We start from the raw sequence: 18,247 nt of genomic DNA on the forward strand, positions 1-18,247 counted from the left end.
AAAGTTCATAACTTTCAGCCCTCCCCCCGGGGACTTTGGGGGATTAAGTCATCCTAAAAGACATAGTTATTAGATTTTTCGACTATGATGAACAAAATGACTATCTCAAAATTTTGATCCGGTGACTTTGGGAAAAAAATGAGCGTGGGAGGGGGCCTAGTTGCCCTCCATTTTTTGTGGTTACTTAAAAAGGGCACTAGTAATTTTAATTTCCGTTCGAATGAGCCCTCTCACGATATTCTAGGACCACTGGGTCGATACAATCACCCCTTGGGGAATAAAACAAACAAACAAATAAACACGCATCCGTGATCTTTCTTCTGGCAAAAAATGCAAAATTCAACATTTTTGTAGATAGGAGCTTGAAACCTCCGCAGTAAGGTTCTGTAATACGCTGAATATGATGGTGTGATTTCCATTAGGGTTCCATAACTTTTAGGGGGTCTTTTCTCCTTTTTACGAAAATCAGCCAAATATTCTCAGGCGCGTAACTTTTGATAGGTAGGACTAAACTTGATGAAACTTATATATTTGAAATCGGCATTAAAATCTGATTCTTTTGATGTATCTATTGGTATCAAAATTCCGTTTTCTACAGTTTCGGTTACCATTGAGCCGGGTCGCTCCTTACTTACAGTTTGTTACCACGAACTGTTTGATATAATTTGAGGTATCGGCCCCTTAAAATCCTGTTTAATTACATTTAAAACATGTAAATAATTTGGAGGTATGTATTGAGAGTAATTATTTTAAATTTCTGAAACTTTGGTAGCCATGATGGAGCATTCTCCTTCCCAGGCTTTTACCAAGGACATTAAATCTCGTCCAGGCTTTTACCAAGGACATTAAATCTCATCCAGGCTGCTACAAAAGACATTAAATCTCGTCCAGACTTTTATCAAGGACATTAAATCTCGTCCAGACTCTTACCAAGGACATTAAATCTTGTCCAGGCTTTTACCAATGACATTAAATCTCGTCCATGCTTTTACCAATGACATTAAATCTCGCCCAGGCTTTTACCGAAAACATTAAATCTCGTCCAGGCTTTTACCAAGGACATTAAATCTCGTCCAGACTTTTACCAAGGACATTAAATCTCGTCCAGGCTTTTACCAACGACATTAAATCTCGTCCTGGCTTTTACCAATGACATTAAATCTCGTCCAGTCTTTTACCAAGGACATTAAATCTCGTCCAGGCTTTTACCAAGGACATTAAATCTCGTTCAGACTTGTACCAAGGACACTAAAATCACGTCCAGGCTTTTACCAAGGACATTAAATCTCGTCCTTCCTTCTAAACTAACTACAATAGCAACATTTTACCCTATATTATTAGTATTTTCAAGGGTTTTTTGGTAGCCTTGATGGAGCACTTTCCTTTTAAACTAGCTACAATAGCAACATTTTACCCTATACTATTAGTATTTTCAAGGGTTTTGGTAGCCTTGATAGAGAATTCTCCTTCTAAACAAGCTACAATAAGATAAGATAAGATAACGTGTATTTAAAGCCAAAAGATGGCTATGTACACGAATTACATACAAGATTAACAAAATACAGCACTTGTCACAATAATAAAGACAAAGACAAAGTTCTGTTCTAAATTTTTCCATAGAAGATAGAAAATGTTAAACTTTGATTGTGAATATTCGCCATGAAGATAAAACTTCCACTTTAATTCTGAGTTGTCTCAACGACGTAAAGAAAAGTTTAAATTCTCTTTTGAATTTTCTCAATGAAACAAAGTAAGTTACACATCAAGTCTATTTTTTCTGGAGAAATATAAAGTTTCCCTTTAATTCTAAGTTTTCTCAACGAAGTGAAGAAAAGTTCGATTTCTCTTTTGAATTTTCTCAATGAAAAGAAATAAGTTACAGATCAATTCTATTTTTTTCCAGGGAATTCTATCTAGACTAGGTTACGTTCGCGTACGTAACCTAGTCTAAATTAACTTTAAAAATGAAATAAAGCTATGTCGACTTTGCAGGTCACTCTCACTATGTATGCTTGAGGCTGTACCAAACGTACTCTATGGTTGCTCTTATATCGGAATTGGCTTTCCCAGTGGTACTCAATGGTAGGTTATCGATACTACCTAGTTTATTGCAGGTATTTAAATCAAATACATTCTTAGACCACACTGGCTATACATGACAAATGAAACTCAGAGAGGAGAGAAAGTAACAAAATGAAAAATAAAATCAAAAAGGGTGAAAAACGAGGATTTTGTCAGCCAGTGGCGAAATCATGAAGATGAAAATATAAGCAAATATTTCGACAAGGACCTCCACCAAGGCTTCCTCAGTGCTAAAAAAAAAATAAAAAAAAAACGAAAATACAACCTTTCGAAGTTGACCTTACAAAGACAGAACAGACACTGAATAAAAAACCAGGCATGAATCAATGAAAATGAATTTACCAAGATGATTGGGCAAGGCTCTTTCGCCTTGCAATAGTTTTAGCTGGTCTACAATTTCGGTTTTCATTAGATATGCAAATAGGTTCTTTTAAGTTATTTCGGGTGAAAATATTGATTGAGTCCTTCAAGATTAAACTGTCGTAAATTGGGCTTAATGAAATATCTCCAGTATCTCTATTTATTTTTATTTTAGTATCTCTACCAAAATTTAGCAATAAATAGAGATACTGGAGATATTTCATTAAGCCCAATTTACGACAGTTTAATCTTGAAGGACTAAATCAATATTTTCACCCGAAATAATGTAAAAGAACCTATTTGCATATCTAATGAAAATCGAAATTGTAGACCAGCTAACACTATTGCAAGGCGAAAGATCCTTGTCCAATCATCTTGGTAAAGTCATTTTCATTGATTCATGCCCGGTTTTTTATTCAGTGTCTGTTCTGTCTTTGTAAGGTCAACTTCGAAAGGTTAGATTTTCGTTTTTTTTTCTTTTTCGTTTAGCACTGAGGACGACTTGGCGGAGGTCCTTGTCGAAATATTTGCTTATATTTTCATCTTCATGGTTTCGCCACTGGCTGAAAAAATCCTCGTTTTTTCACCTTTTTTTTATTTTATTTTTCATTTTGTTACCTTCTCCCCTCTCTGAGTTACATTTGTATTTAAATCAGTAACTTGGAGAGATAAACACCGACATTATATTTAAAAAAAAAGGTGAAAATGAACTATTCGAGGAAAGTGTGTACACATGATAAAGTCATCGTTACCTTGAATGCTGACAAAGAGATATATTTAAACTATGAAACAAGTAGTAGTGGAGATCTTATCGGGAATGTATGCCTACGTTGTCATGACAGTGAGGTGTCAAATTCCTTTGGAGTACCCAAGAATTTCCATCATGCAAATGGTGGATATGTGAAAGCATCATTTCCAGATAAGTTAGTAATCAAAGAGAATGCCAACATAAAAATAACAGTTGATGAAGAGGGCAATCTCCTAAAGTGTTAACTGATGATAAATCTTATTTTCATCTTTCTGGTATTATTATTCGAATGAAAGCAAAGGGAAATAGAAGACATACATACTACTGCGCCAATATCATAGACTATATCTTTTCTAGGTGTCAGACCATTTACCTTTTTAAAAAAAATGTGATAATAGACAAAGAAATCGCTGGCAAAATAAAAAGGGCATTGGCAGACAATATTCCTAATGAATATAAAGATAAAATTAATGGAAAATAAAGCACAAGTGAACATTATAACTACCAATGATCATATGGGCAATGAATAAAATAATATCAAGGATGAAACGTGTATTGAACCTGACATGCCAGTAAAAATTGTATATGGCTAAAAATGGAATAATGATTATTCTAGTGGTTATGAACTAAGAGCAGCGAGTAACTCTAGTATCAAGAGAGAACATGATGATTTATTTTATGGAACAGATTCAAAATATCCAACGTTGCTCAATAATATTAATAATGTATGTAACATATTTTTATGTTAATATTCTACATGTCGTTATTTCAATAAAAATATTTTATGCATTACTCTGTTATATTTCTATTATTTTAGGATACGCTAGCATGTAAAACCCTTTAGAATGTTTATTAAAGTCAGAGATTTTTACATTTTCTTTGGAAAAAATTAGAATTGGACTATAACTTTTTTCTTCTCTTTGAGAAAATTCAGAAGAGAACTTGAACATTTCTTCACTTCGTTGTGAAAACTCAGAATTAAAGTGGAACCTTTTCTCTTCTCTGGGAAAATATGCAGAAGAGAAGTTGAACTTTTCTATACTTTTTTGAGAAAATATAGAATTAAAGCAGAACTTTTTCTCATTTTTGAGGAAAAATTCGGAGTCAAAGTATAACTTTTTTCTAACTTCTATGGAAAAATTTAAAATTGAACTGTAACTTTAATTGTATTTGAGAAAATTCAGAAGAGAACTTGAACTTTTCTTCGCTTCTTCGAGAAAACTCAGAATTAAAATTGGAACTATTTATCTTCTGACGAGAGATCTTGTACTTTTCTTCACCTCTCTGAAAAAAACTCAGAATTAAAGTGGAACTTTTTCTATCTTCATGAAGAATATACAGAATTCAACTGTAAATTCTCTTCTATCTTCTACGGAGAAATTTAGAACAGAAAATATAATTTTTTTTCATATCTGAGAAAATTCAGAACTGAAATAGAACTTTTTTCTCTTCTTTAAGAAAATTCAGAAGAGAACTTGTACATTTTAATTTTTTTTTCTTTGAGAAAATTCAGAAGAGAACTTGAACATTTCTTCACTTCTTTGAAAAAATTCTGAATTTAAGCAGAACTCTTTATCTTCATGGTGAATATTCACAATCATAGTATAACTTTTTCTACCTTTAATAAGAAATTTAGAAAAGAACTTGACATTTTTTTTCACCTCTTTGAGAAAAATCAGAATTGAAGTGGAATCTTTTTATTTTCTTTGGAAAAAAAATAATTGATCTGTAGCTTATTTCTTTTCATTGAGAAAATTCAGAAAAGAACTTGAACTTTTCTTCACTTCGTTGAGAAGACTTAGAATTAAAGTGGAAATTCTTATCTTCAAGGAGAATATTCACCATCAAAGTATAACTTTTTTTATCTTCTATGGAAAAATTTAGAATAGAACTTTACATTTTTTATGTCTTTGAGAAAATTAAGAACTGAAGTGGAACCTTTTTTATTTTCTTTAGAAAAAATTAGAATTGAAGTGTAAGTTTTTTCTTTTCTTTGAGAAATCTTATAATTAAAGTGGAACTCTTTATCTTCATGGCAAACATTCGCAATCAAAGTGTAACTTTTTTCTATCTTTTACGAGAAATTTAGAACAGAACTTTAAATTTTTTCACCTCTTTGCGAAAAATCAGAACTGAAGTGGAACATTTTTATTTTCATTGGAAAAAATTAGAATAATTCTGTAACTGTTTTATGGAGAAAATTCAGAAATGAAAAGATGAACCCTTTTAGTTTTGAAAAAATTAGAATTAATCCGTAACTTTTTTCATTGAGAAATTTTTCAGAAGAGAACTAGAACTTTTCTTTTCTTTATTGAGAAAACTCAGATTTAAAGTGGAACTTTTTATCTTGATGGAGAATATTCACAATCAAAGTATGAATTTTTTCTATCTTCAACAGAAAAATTTAGAACAGAACTTTAAATTTTTTTTCACCTCTGAGAAAAATTAGAGCTGAAGTGGAAGCTTTTTTTATTTTCTTTGGAGAAAACTAGAATTGAAATGTATCGTTTTTCTTTTCATTGAAAAATTTTCAGAAGAGAACTTGAACTTTTCTTCCCTTCTTTGAAAAAACTCTGAATTAAAGTGGAACTCTTTATCTTCATGGTGAATATTCGCAATCAAAGTATAACTTTTTTCTATCTTTTACGAGAAATTTAGAACAGAACTCTAAATTTTTTTAATCTCTTTGAGAAAAATCAGAACTGAAGTGGAGCCTTTTTATTTTCCCTAGAACAAATTAGAATTGATCTGTAGCTTATTTTTTCTTTGTGAAAATTCAGAAGAGAACTTGATTTTTTCTTCACTTGGTTGAAAAAACTCAGAATTAAAGTGGAACTTTTTATCTTCAGAAGAGAACTTGAACTTTTCTTCACTTCTTAGAGAAAACTCAGAACTCGTTATCTTCATCAGAATTGTTGAATCTTCAGAATCATAGTATAACTTTTTTCTTTTTTTTCTTCGAGAAAATTCCGAAGAGAACTTGAACTTTTTTTCACTTTATTGAGATAACTCAGAATTAAAGTGGAACTTTTTATCTTCGGAAGAGAACTTCTGCACTTCTTTGAGAAAACTTTGAGAAATTAGAACTCTTTATCTTCATGGCGAATATTCTCAATCATAGTATAACTTTTCTATCTTTAATAAGAACTTTAGAACATAGCTTTAAATTTTTTTCATCTCTTTGAAAAAAATCAGAACTGAAGTGGAATCTTTTTATTTTCTCTGGAAAAAAATAGAGTAAATATATAACTTATTTATTTTAATTGAGAAAATTCAGAAGAGAACTTGAACTTTTCTTCACTTTGTTAAGAAAACTTAGAATTAAATTGAAACTTTTTATCTTCATGCCAAATATTCACAATCAAAGTACAATTTTTTCTAACTTCTATGCAAAAATTTAGAATTGAACTGTAACTTTAATTTTATTTGAGAAAATTCAGAAGAGAACTTGAACTTTTCTTCGAGAAAGCTCAGAATTAAAAGTGAAACTATTTATCTTCAGAAGAGAGAACTTGTACTTTTCTTCACCTCTCTGAGAAAACTCAGAATTAAAGTGGAACTTTTTCTATCTTCATAGAGAATATACAGAATTCAACTGTAACTTCTTTTCTATCTTCTATGGAGAAATTTAGAACCGAAATTTTAATTTGTTTTTCATATCTGAGAAACTTCAGAATTGAAATAAAAACTTTTTTCTATTCTTTAAGAAAATTCAGAAGAGAACTTGTACATTTTAATTTTTTTTATTTGAGAAAATTCAGAACAGAACTTGAACTTTTCTTCACTTCTTTGAGAAAACTCAGAATTAAAGTGGAACTCTTTATCTTCATGGTGAATATTCACAATCATAGTATAACTTTTTTCTATCTTTAATAAGAAATTTAGAAAAGAACTTTAATTTTTTTTCACCTCTTGGAGAAAAATCAGAACTGAAGCGGAATCTTGTTATTTTCTTTAGAAAAAATAGAATTTATCTGTAGCTTATTTCTTTTCATTGAGAAAATTCAGAAAAGAACTTGAACTTTTCTTCACTTCGTTGAGAAAATTAGAATTAAATTGGAACTTCTTATCTTCAAGGAGAATATTCACCATCAAAGTTTAACTTTTTTCTATCTTCTATGGAAAAATTTACAACAGAACTTTAAATTTTTCATATTTTTGAGAAAATTGAAAACAGAAGTGGAACCTTTTTTATTTTCTTTGGAAAAAATCAGAATTGAACTGTAACTTTTTTCTTTTCTTTGAGAAATCTTAGAATCAAAGTGGAACTCTTTATTTTCATGGTGAATATTCACAATCATAGTATAAATGTTTCTATCTTTAATAAGAAATTTAGAACAGAACTTTAATTTTTTCACCTCTTTGAGAAAAATCAGAATTGAAGTGGAATCTTTTTATTTTCTTTGAAAAAAAAAGAATTTATCTATAGCTTATTTTTCTTCATTGATAAAATTCAGAAGAGAACTTGAACTTTTCTTCACTTCGCTGAGAAAACTTAGAATTAAAGTGAAACTTTTTATCTTCAAGGAGAATATTCACCATCAAAGTATAACTTTTTTCTATCTTCTATGGAAAAATTTAGAACAGAACTTTAAATTTTTTATGTCTTTGAGAAGATTAAGAACTGGAGTGGAACCTTTTTTACTTTCTTTGGTAAAAATTAGAATTGAACTGTAACTTTTTTCTTTTCTTTGAGAAATCTTATAATTAAAGTGGAACTCTTTATCTTTGTGGCGAATACTCGCAATCAAAGTACAAATCTCTTCTATCTTTTAAGAAAAATTTAAAACAGAACTTAAAATTTTTTCACCTCTTTGAGCAAAATCAGAACGGAAGTGGAACTTTTTTATTTTAATTGGAAAAAATTAGAATAATTCTGTAACTGTTTTATGGAGAAAATTCAGAAATGAAAAGAGGAACCCTTTTATTTCTGAAAAAATTAGAATTAATCCGTAACTTTTTTCACTGAGAAATTTTTCAGAAGAGAACTTGAACTTTTCTTTCCTTCACTGAGGAAACTCAGATTTAAAGTGGAACTTTTTATGTTGATGGAGAATATTCACAATCAAAGTATGACTTTTTTCTATCTTCAACAGAAAAATTTAGAACAGAACTTTAAATTTTTTACTTTGAGAAAAATCAGAACTGAAGTGGAAGCTTTTTTTTTCTTTGGAGAAAACTAGAATTGAAATGTATCGTTTTTCTTTTCATTGAAAAATTTTCAGAAGAGAACTAGAACATTTCTTCCCTTCTTTGAAAAAACTCTCAATTAAAGTGGAACTCTTTATCTTCATGGTGAATATTCGCAATCAAAGTATAGCTCTTTTCTATCTTTTACGAGAAATTTAGAACAGAACTTTAAATTTTTTAACCTCTTTTAGAAAAATCAGAACTGAAGTGGAGCCTTTTTATTTTCCCTAGAACAAATTAGAATTGATCTGTAGCTTATTTTTTCTTTGTGAAAATTCAGAAGAGAACTTGATTTTTTCTTCACTTGGTTGAAAAAACTCAGAATTAAAGTGGAACTTTTTATCTTCAGAAGAGAACTTGAACTTTTCTTCACTTCTTAGAAAAAACTCAGAGCTCGTTATCTTCATCAGAATTAATGAAGCTTCAGAATCATAGTATAACTTTTTTCTTTTTTTTCTTCGAGAAAAATCCGGAGAGAACTTGAACATTTTTTCACTTTATTGAGATAAATCAGAATTAAAGTGGAACTTTTATCTTCGGAAGAAAACTTCTGCACTTCTTTGAGAAAACTTTGAGAAATTAGAACTCTTTATCTTCATGGCGAATATTCTCAATCATAGTATAACTGTTTTCTATCTTTAATAAGAACTTTAGAAAAGAGCTTTAAATTTGTTTTCATCTCTTTGAGAAAAATTAGAACTGAAGTGGAATCTTTTTATTTTGTCTGGAAAAAAATAGAGTAAATATATAACTTATTTATTTTCATTGAGAAAATTCAGAAGAGAACTTGAACTTTTATTCACTTAGTTGAGAAAACTTAGAATTAAAATGGAACGTTTTATCTTCATGTCAAATATTCACAATCAAAGTACAATTTTTTTCTAACTTCTATGCAAAAATTTAGAATTGAACTGTAACTTTAATTTTATTTGAGAAAATTCAGAAGAGAACTTGAACTTTTCTTCGAGAAAGCTCAGAATTAAAAGTGGAACTATTTATCTTCAGAAAAGAGAACTTGTACTTTTCTTCACCTCTCTGAGAAAACTCAGAATTAAAGTGGAACTTTTTTTATCTTCATAAAGAACATACAGAATTCAACACTAACTTCTTTTCTATCTTCTACGGAGAACTTTAGAACCGAAATTTTAATTTGTTTTTCATATCTGAGAAACTTCAGAACTGAAATAAAACTTTTTTCTATTCTTTAAGAAAATTCAGAAGAGAACTTGTACATTTTAATTTTTTTTATTTGAGAAAATTCAAAAAAGACCTTGAACTTTTCTTCACTTCTTTGAGAAAATTCTGAAGTAAAGTGGAACTCTTTATCTTCTTGGTGAATATTAACAATCATAGTATAGTTTCTTCTACCTTCAATAAGAAATTTAGAAAAGAACTTTAATTTTTTTTTCACCTATTACAGAAAAATCAGAACTGAAGCGGAATCTTTTTCTTTTCTTTGAAAAAAACAGAATTTATCTATAGCTTATTTCTTTTCATAGAGAAAATTCAGAAGAGAACTTGAACTTTTCTTCACTTCGTTGAGAAAATTAGAATTAAAGTGGAACTTCTTATCTTCAAGGAGAATATTCACAATCAAAGTATAACTTTTTTCTATCTTCTATGGAAAAATTTAGAACAGAACTTTAAATTTTTAATGTCTTTGAGAAAATTAAGAACTGAAGTAGAACCTTTTTTATTGTATTTGGAAAAAATTAGAATTGAAGTGTAACTTTTTTCTTTTCTTTGAGAAATCTTAGAATTAAAGTCGAACTCTTTATTTTCATGGTGAATATTCACAATCATAGTATAAATGTTTCTATCTTTAATAAGAAATTTAGAACAGAACTTTAATTTTTTTCACCTCTTTGAGAAAAATCAGAATTGAAGTGGAATCTTTTTATTTTCTTTGAAAAAAAAAGAATTTATCTATAGCTTATTTTTCTTCATTGATAAAATTCAGAAGAGAACTTGAACTTTTCTTCACTTCGCTGAGAAAACTTAGAATTAAAGTGGAACTTTTTATCTTCAAGGAGAATATTCACAATCGAAGTATAACTTTTTTCTATGTTCTATGGATAAACATTCAATAGATATTAAAATTTTTTATGTCTTTGATAAGGTTGAAAACAGGATAGGAAGCTTTTTTATTTTCTTTGGGAACAATTGAAACTGAAGTGTAAGTCTTTTCTTTTCTTTGAGATATCCTAGAATCAAAGGGGGACTCCTTATTTTTATGGGGAATATTCGCAATCAAAGTATAACTTTTTTCTATCTTTTACTTAAAATTTAGAACAGAACTTAAAAATTTTTTCTCCTCTTTGAGAAAAATCAGAACTGAAGTGGAACATTTTTATTTTCATCGGCAAAAAATAGAATTAATCTGTAACTTTTTTTGGAGAAAATTCAGAAATGAAAAGAGGAACCCTTTTATTCTTGAAAAAATTAGAATTGATTTGTAACTTTTTTCGTTGAGAAATTTTCAAAAGAGAACTTGAACTTTTCTTTCATTTACTGAAAGTGGAATTTTTTATCTTGTTGGAGAATATTCACAATCAAAATATGACTTTTTTCTATCTTCAACAGAAAAATTTAGAACAGAACTTTAATTTTTTTTCAACTCTGAGAAAAATCAGAACTGAAGTGGAAATTTTTTTTTCATTTTCTTTGGAGAAAAATTAGAATTTAACTGTAACTTTTTTCTTTTCATTGAAAAATTTTCAGAAGAGAACTTGAACATTTCTTCACTTCTTTGAGAAAACTCTGAATTAAAATGGAACTCTTTATCTTCATGGCGAATATTCACAATGAAAGTATGACTTTTTTCTATCTTTTACGAGAAATTTAGAACAGAACTTAAAATTTTTTTCACCTCTTTTTGAAAAATCAGAACTGAAGTGGAACGTTTTTATTTTCTCTAGAACAAATTAGAATTGATCTCTAGCTTATTTTTTCTTTGTGAAAATTCAGAAGAGAGCTTGATTTTTTCTTCACTTGATTGAGAAAACTCAGAATTAAAGTGGATTTTTTATCTTCAGAAGAGAACGTGAACTTTTCCTCACTTCTTAGAGAAAACTCAGAACTCGTTATCTTCATCAGAATTGATGAATCTTCAGAATCATAGTATAACTTTTTTCTTTTTTTTCTTCGAGAAAATTCCGAAGAGAACTTGAACTTTTTTTCACTTTATTGAGAAAACTCAGAATTAAAGTGGAACTTTTTATCTTCGGAAGAGAACTTGAACTTTTCTTCACTTATTTGTGAAAAATCAGAATTAAAGTGGAACTCTTTATTTTCATGTCAGATATCCTCAATCATAGTATAACTTTTTTCTATCTTTGATAAGAAATTTAGAACATAACTTAAAATTTTTTTCATCTTTCTGAGATAAATCAGAACTGAAGTGGAATCTTTTTATTTTGTCTGGAAAAAAAATAGAATAAATCTGTAACTTATTTCTTTTCATTGAGAAAATTCCGAAGAGAACTTGAACTTTTCTTCACTTTGTTGAGAAAACTTAGAATTAAAGTGGAACTTTTTATCTTCATGGCGAATATTCACAATCAAAGTACAATTTTTTTCTAACTTCTATGGAAAGAGTTAGAATTGAACTGTAACTTTAATTTTATTTTAGAAAATTCAGAAGAAAACTTGAACTTTGCTTCGCTTCTTCGAGAAAACTCAGAATTAAAAGTGGAACTATTTATCTTCAGAAGAGAGAACTTGTACTTTTCTTCACCTCTCTGAGAAAACTCAGAAATAAAGTGGAACTTTTTCTATTTTCATGAAGAATATACAGAATTCAACTTTAACTTCTTTTCTATCTTCTACGGAGGAATTGAGAACAGAAATTTTAATTTTTTTTTCATATCTGATAAAATTCAGAACTGAAATAAAACTTTTTTCTCTTCTTTAAGAAAATTCAGAAGATAACTTGAACTTTTCTTCCCTTCTTTGAAAAAACTCAGAATTTAAGTGGAACTCTTTATCTTCATGGTGAATATTCACAATCATAGTATAACTTTTTTTATTATTAAGAAGAAATTTAGAACAGAACTTTAAATTTTTTTTCATCTCTTTGAGAAAAATCAGAATTGAAGCGACATCTATTTATTTTCTTTGGAAAAAATAAAGTTGATCTGTAACTTATTTCCTTTCACCGCGAAATTACCGAAAAGAATATTAACTTTTCTTCACTTCGTTGAGAAGACTTATAAAAAAAATGTAAAGTTTTATCTTCATGGAGAATATTCACAATCGAAATATAACTTTTTTCTATCTTCTAGGGAAAAATTTAGAACAGGATTTTGAATTTTTCATGTATTTTAGAAAATTAAGAACTGAAGTGGAACCTTTTTTATTTTCTTTGGAAAAAATTAGAATTGAATTGTAAGTTTTTTTCTTTTCTTTGAGAAATCTTAGAATTAAAGTGGAACTCTTTATCTTAATGGCGAATATTCGCAATCAAAGTATAACTTTTTTCTATCTTTTACGAGAAATTTAGAACAGAACTTTAATTTTTTTCACCTCTTTGAGAAAAATCAGAACGGAAACGGAACTTTTTTATTTTCATTGGAAAAAATTAGAATTAATCTGTAACTTTTTTGAGAAAATTCAGAAATGAAAAGATGAACCCTTTTATTTTTGAAAAAAATAGAATTGATCCGTAACTTTTTTTCATTGAGAAATTTCTCAGAAGAGAACTTGAAATTTTTCTCCCCTTATTGAGGAAGCTCAGAATCCAAGTGGAACGTTTTATTCTGAGGGAGAATATTCACAATCAAAGTATGACTTTTTTCTATCTTCAACAGAAAAATTTAGAACAGAACTTTAAATTTTTTCAACTCTGAGAAAAATCAGAACTGAAGTGGAAGCTTTTTTTTATTTTTATTTGGAGAAAATCAGAATTTAACTATAACTTGTTTCTTTTCATTGAGAAATTTTCAGAAGAGAACTTGAACTTTTCTTCTCTTCTTTGAAAAAACGCTGAATTAAAGTGGAACTCTTTATCTTCATGGTAAATATTCGCAATCAAAGTATAATTTTTTCTATCTTTTATGAGAAATTTAGAACAGAATGTAAAATTTTTTTTCACGTCTTTGAGAAAAGTCAGAACTGAAATGGAACCTTTTTATTTTCTCTAGAAAAAATTAGAATTGATCTCTAGCTTATTTACTCTTTGTGAAAATTCAGAAGAGAGCTTGATTTTTTTATCACTTGATAGAGAAAACTCAGAATTAAAGTGGAAATTTTTGTCTTCAGAAGAGAACTTGAACTTTTCTTCACTTCTTAGAGAAAACTCAGAACTCGTTATCTTCATCAGAATTGTTGAATCTTCAGAATCATAGTATAACTTTTTTCTTTTTTTCTTCGAGAAAATTCCGAAGAGAACTTGAACTTTTCACTTTATTGAGATAACTCAGAATTAAAGTGGAAATTTTTATCTTCGGAAGAGAACTTGAACTTTTCTTCACTTCTTTGTGAAAAATCAGAATTAAAGTGGAACTCTTTATCTTCATGGCAATTATTCTCAATCATAGTATAACTTTTTTGTATCTTTAATAAGAACTTTAGAACAGAACCTTAAATTTTTTTTTATCTCTTTGAAAAAAAATCAGAACTGAAGTAAAATCTTTTTATTTTGTCTGGAAAAAAAATAGAATAAATCTATAACTTATTTCTTTTCATTGAGAAAATTCAGAAAAAAACTTCAAATTTTCTACGCTTTGTTGGGAAAACTTAGAATCATAATGGGACGTTTTACCTTTAAAGCGAATATTAACAATTACAGTAAAACTTTTTTCTATTTTCTATAAAAAAATTTAAAACAGAACTTTAAATTTTTTATGTCTTTTAGAAAATTAAGGATTGATCTATAGCTTAGATTTTCTTATTGCAGAAATTCAGAAGAGATTAATAGAATAAGATGCACTTTAAATGGGTCAGTTTATATTTATGACACTTAAGGCATCACTTTATTGAAAAAAATCAAATATTATTAAGAGAATCAAGTGTTTTATAAATGGGGATATTTGTATTGCTTAAAATTAAAACACAACTTTATTAAAAAGAATTAAATATTATTAATAAAATCTTATGGATTTTAAACATATTTGTTATTATTTCTGAAAACCAAAACCCAACTTTATTAGAAAATCAAATAATATTAATAAAACCAGATGTATTTTAAGCGTGGACGTTCTCATTTCTGAAAACTATAACCCAACTTTATTTGAAAAAAGTCGTAAAGTATTGTTGGGAGTGAAAAAAGACGAGTACTTTAACTTGTAAAACAGGTTTAGGAGGAATATTAAGAAAAGATCTTGATCTGAAAAATAAAAAATATAAAATAAAAAAATAATATAAAAAAGCCTTTTGAAAAAAATTTCTTGGTGTTGGGGTATATAAAAAAGTCGTAAAGTAATGCTGGGGGTGAAAAAGGGTGAGTACTTCAACTTGTAAGACAGGTTTAGGAGGAATATTAAGAAAATAACTCTTTCTGAAATAATATAATAAAGCCTTTTGAAAAGTATCGCTTGGGATTGGAGCATGCAAAAAGTCGTAAAATTATGGTTGTAGTGAAAAAAGATGAGTACTGCAACATGGAAAACAGGTTTTGTATGATTATTAAGAGAAGAACTTGTTCTAGAATAATATTAAGAGGCCTCTTGGCGTGTATTTGCTTGCTTTTTGAGTATGCAAAAAGTCGCAGAGTATTGCTGGGAATGAAAAAAGAACTCTGATAATCTTTTTGAAAATACTAATAATATAGGGTAAAATGTTGTTATTGCAGCTAGTTTAGAAAGACTATGCTCCATCAAGGCTACAAAGATCCGTGAAAATACTAATTATATAGGGTAAAATGTAGCAATTGTAGCTAGTTTAGAAGGAAACACTCCATCAAGGCTAGCAAAACCCTTGAAAATACTAATAGTATAGGGTAAAATCCTGCTATTGTAGCTAGTTTAGAAGGAAAATGCTCCATCAAGGCTACCAAAAAACCCTTGAAAATACTAATAATATAGGGTAAAATGTTGCTATTGTAGTTAGTTTAGAAGGAAGGACGAGATTTAATGTCCTTGGTAAAAGCCTCGACGAGATTTAATGTCCTTGGTAATATCCTGGACGAGATTTAATGTCCTCGGTAAAAGCCTGGACGCGATTTAATATCCTTGGTATAAACCTGGACGAGATTTATTGTCCTTGGTAAAAGTCTGGATGAGATTTAATGTCCTTGGTAAAAGCCTTGAGAAGATTTAATGTCCTTGGTAAAAGCCTGGACGAGATTTAATATCCTTGGTAAAAGCCTGGACGAGATTTAATGTCCTTGGTAAAAGCCTGGACGAGATTTAATGTCCTTCGTAAAAGCCCGGACGAGATTTTATTTCCTTGGTAAAAGCCCGGACGAGATTTTATGTCCTTGATAAAAGTCTGGACGAGATTTAATGTCCTTGGTAAAAGCCTGGACGAGATTTATTGTCCTTGGTAAAAGTCTGGAGAGATTTATTGTCCTTGGTAAAAGCCTGGACGAGATTTAATGTCTTTGGTAAAAGCCTGGACAAGATTTAATGTCCTTGGCAAAACCATGGACGAGATTTAATTTCCTTGGTAAAAGCCTGGACGAGATTTAATGACCATGGTAAGAGCTTTGACGAGATTTAATGTTCTTGGTAAAAGTCTGGACGAGATTTAATGTCCTTGGTAAAAGTCTGGAAGAGATTTAATGTCCTTGGTATAAGCCTGAATGAGATTTAATGTCCTTGGTAAAAGCCTGGGAAGGAGAATGCTCTATCAAGGCTACCAAAGTTTTAGAAATTTAAAATAATTATTTTCAATACATACCTCCAAATTATTTACATGTTTTAAATGCAATTAATCAGGATTTTAAGGGGCCGATACCTCAAATTATATCTCGGGTAGGGCCGGGTATGATTCGGAAAACAGACAGAAGTTTTAAAAAAAGATAGTAATTATATTTATTTTAAGTTTTAAACTTGTTCCATACTTTAGATGAAAAACCTTTTCTATTTTTAATTTCTGTGTCTCAAGCGCGCCACTTAGGAACAAAAAACTATTCAACGTTTTATGAACGTTCGCAAACTGTATCTAGCTAGTAGACATTTAGTTTAACAGATCAGTCAAAAATGTCTATGAAAATAGATGTTTGAATTGTGTCTTAAATTTTATAGTGACGGTAATTTCTTTTAATATGGATTTTATTGGTGGATGTTTGCATGAATCATTGATGCGCTAAGCTTAGTTAATAGAAAATTCATAATGAGGAAACATTTTAGGCCTCGGTGGGACTTTTTTAAAAAAGGATAACATTCTAAATAACATATTTGATAATTTTAGGCAAATAGTATCAGAATTTGATATTCAAAACATTAGCTGGTCTAATTCCCAAAAGATGAGGCAAGAAATGACATTCTTATAACTTTTTCTTACACATTTTTAACTCTTAATGGAGTCTCTATATTGAAAATTGGGGGGTGACAAAAAACGTTGAAAGGGAGGGGGCTCCTTGGAGGTTGGGGAGAGGGTGCCTTGGAGGTTGAGGTCCTTGGTGGTTGCAGTCCTTGATGGTTCATACTCATAATCGTCACAATAGTTGATTTCTAAGGATTTCTAAGGATTTTTCTGAATTTCTTTATTAAAATTATTTTCTTGGCATCTACATCTTTATTAGTATCAACTTTTTATATTGACAACGCTGCTTAAATGGTACGTGTGCATTATACAGAACAAAGTCGAGAACCACCCAAATAAAAAATAATATGTATCTCTTAATAGAGTTAGCATTGCCTGAGATGCCTTGCCTATTTCATTTCTACTTTCAAATCCCCTAAAATGTCAATTTGTCTCTGACGTTTCCTACTTTCTGGCAACTATGCACAGATACATTTTAAATTCTCATGAAACCTTCCAAATTTATAAACATGTCTCACGGACAAATTGTGTCAAACCAATATCTTGTCCCGTCAGTATTTCTAACTCCCTGATAAGAATTTCACGAAGGGAAATTTCCTTATCTGATGATGTCACCTTGTTATCCCAGTATTTCTTACCGTTGATTGGCCTAGAAAGAGGCACGTGATCTTGTATAGTTAGTATTGTAGCTCTCCTGATTGCCTGCACTGGCAGTATTTTAGCTCATTAGAGGTCAATGATCTTGTCTAGTTCAAATGTTAAGAATCTTCCCTACTAATGGAGTTCTTTACTTTTCTTTGAAAAACTTATTTTGTGGAAAAAGTTTTTTAAATTAATTTCTGTTCGTTTTATATTGACATAGTCTTTTCAGGGAAAAAGAATATAATCCCTTAAGTCTTTCTGTTCTAAAGACTTTATATTTTTGCCTGCTATTTCTATACTGGAGAGACGTTTACTGAGATTTTTAACTACATGCACCCTTTTTATAACCTGGCTATAATCGGTTGTGTTTAATTTAGTTTTATACCTCCTCTAGTTGACCTGAAATGGAAAACTTGATACCATTCGCAAAAAAATCTGTTTACTTTCTTTGATAGCTTGGATACACCTACGCTATTTTGATTTGGTAAAATTTTAAGAGCAGAAATGGAAGGGTTTGAGTGGGAGGGTGGGCGTTGAAGGGTGGGAGTGGAAGGGGGATTAATTGCCCTCAAATCACTTTCGACTATTAAAAAGGGCATCAGCCCTTTCTATTTTCATCGAATGACCCCTTTTCGAAGTTCCCACGACAATTCCTTCGATACGAAGTGCCCTGGTCTAAACAACAACAAAAAAAAAAAACAATACATTACAACCACTTCGATCTTTACTATAAAAATGTCAAGCCTTCCAATCACTTTCGACTATCAAAAAGGGCACTAGGCCTTTCGATTACCAATC

The 18,247-nt window shown here is 29.6% G+C and overlaps 1 protein-coding gene across 2 annotated transcripts in view; it reads left to right on the forward strand.

The window, feature by feature from the left end:
* The first annotated feature begins 1,998 nt into the window (after nt 1–1,998).
* Nucleotides 1,999–18,247, forward strand: part of LOC148943512 (uncharacterized) — a 204,707-nt gene continuing 188,458 nt past the window's right edge. For both annotated transcript variants that reach the window (XM_089101541.1, XM_089101542.1), the window contains exon 1: nt 1,999–2,082. In XM_089101541.1, the coding sequence (XP_088957667.1) occupies nt 2,009–2,082 (74 nt within the window). In that variant the 5' untranslated portion in view covers nt 1,999–2,008. The remainder of the gene's footprint in view (nt 2,083–18,247) is intronic.

Source organism: Artemia sp. Qi Xiang Cuo, chromosome 15 (assembly GCF_049724085.1).
Source record: "Artemia sp. Qi Xiang Cuo chromosome 15, ASM4972408v1, whole genome shotgun sequence".
Taxonomy (NCBI): Eukaryota; Metazoa; Arthropoda; class Branchiopoda; order Anostraca; family Artemiidae; genus Artemia; species Artemia sp. Qi Xiang Cuo.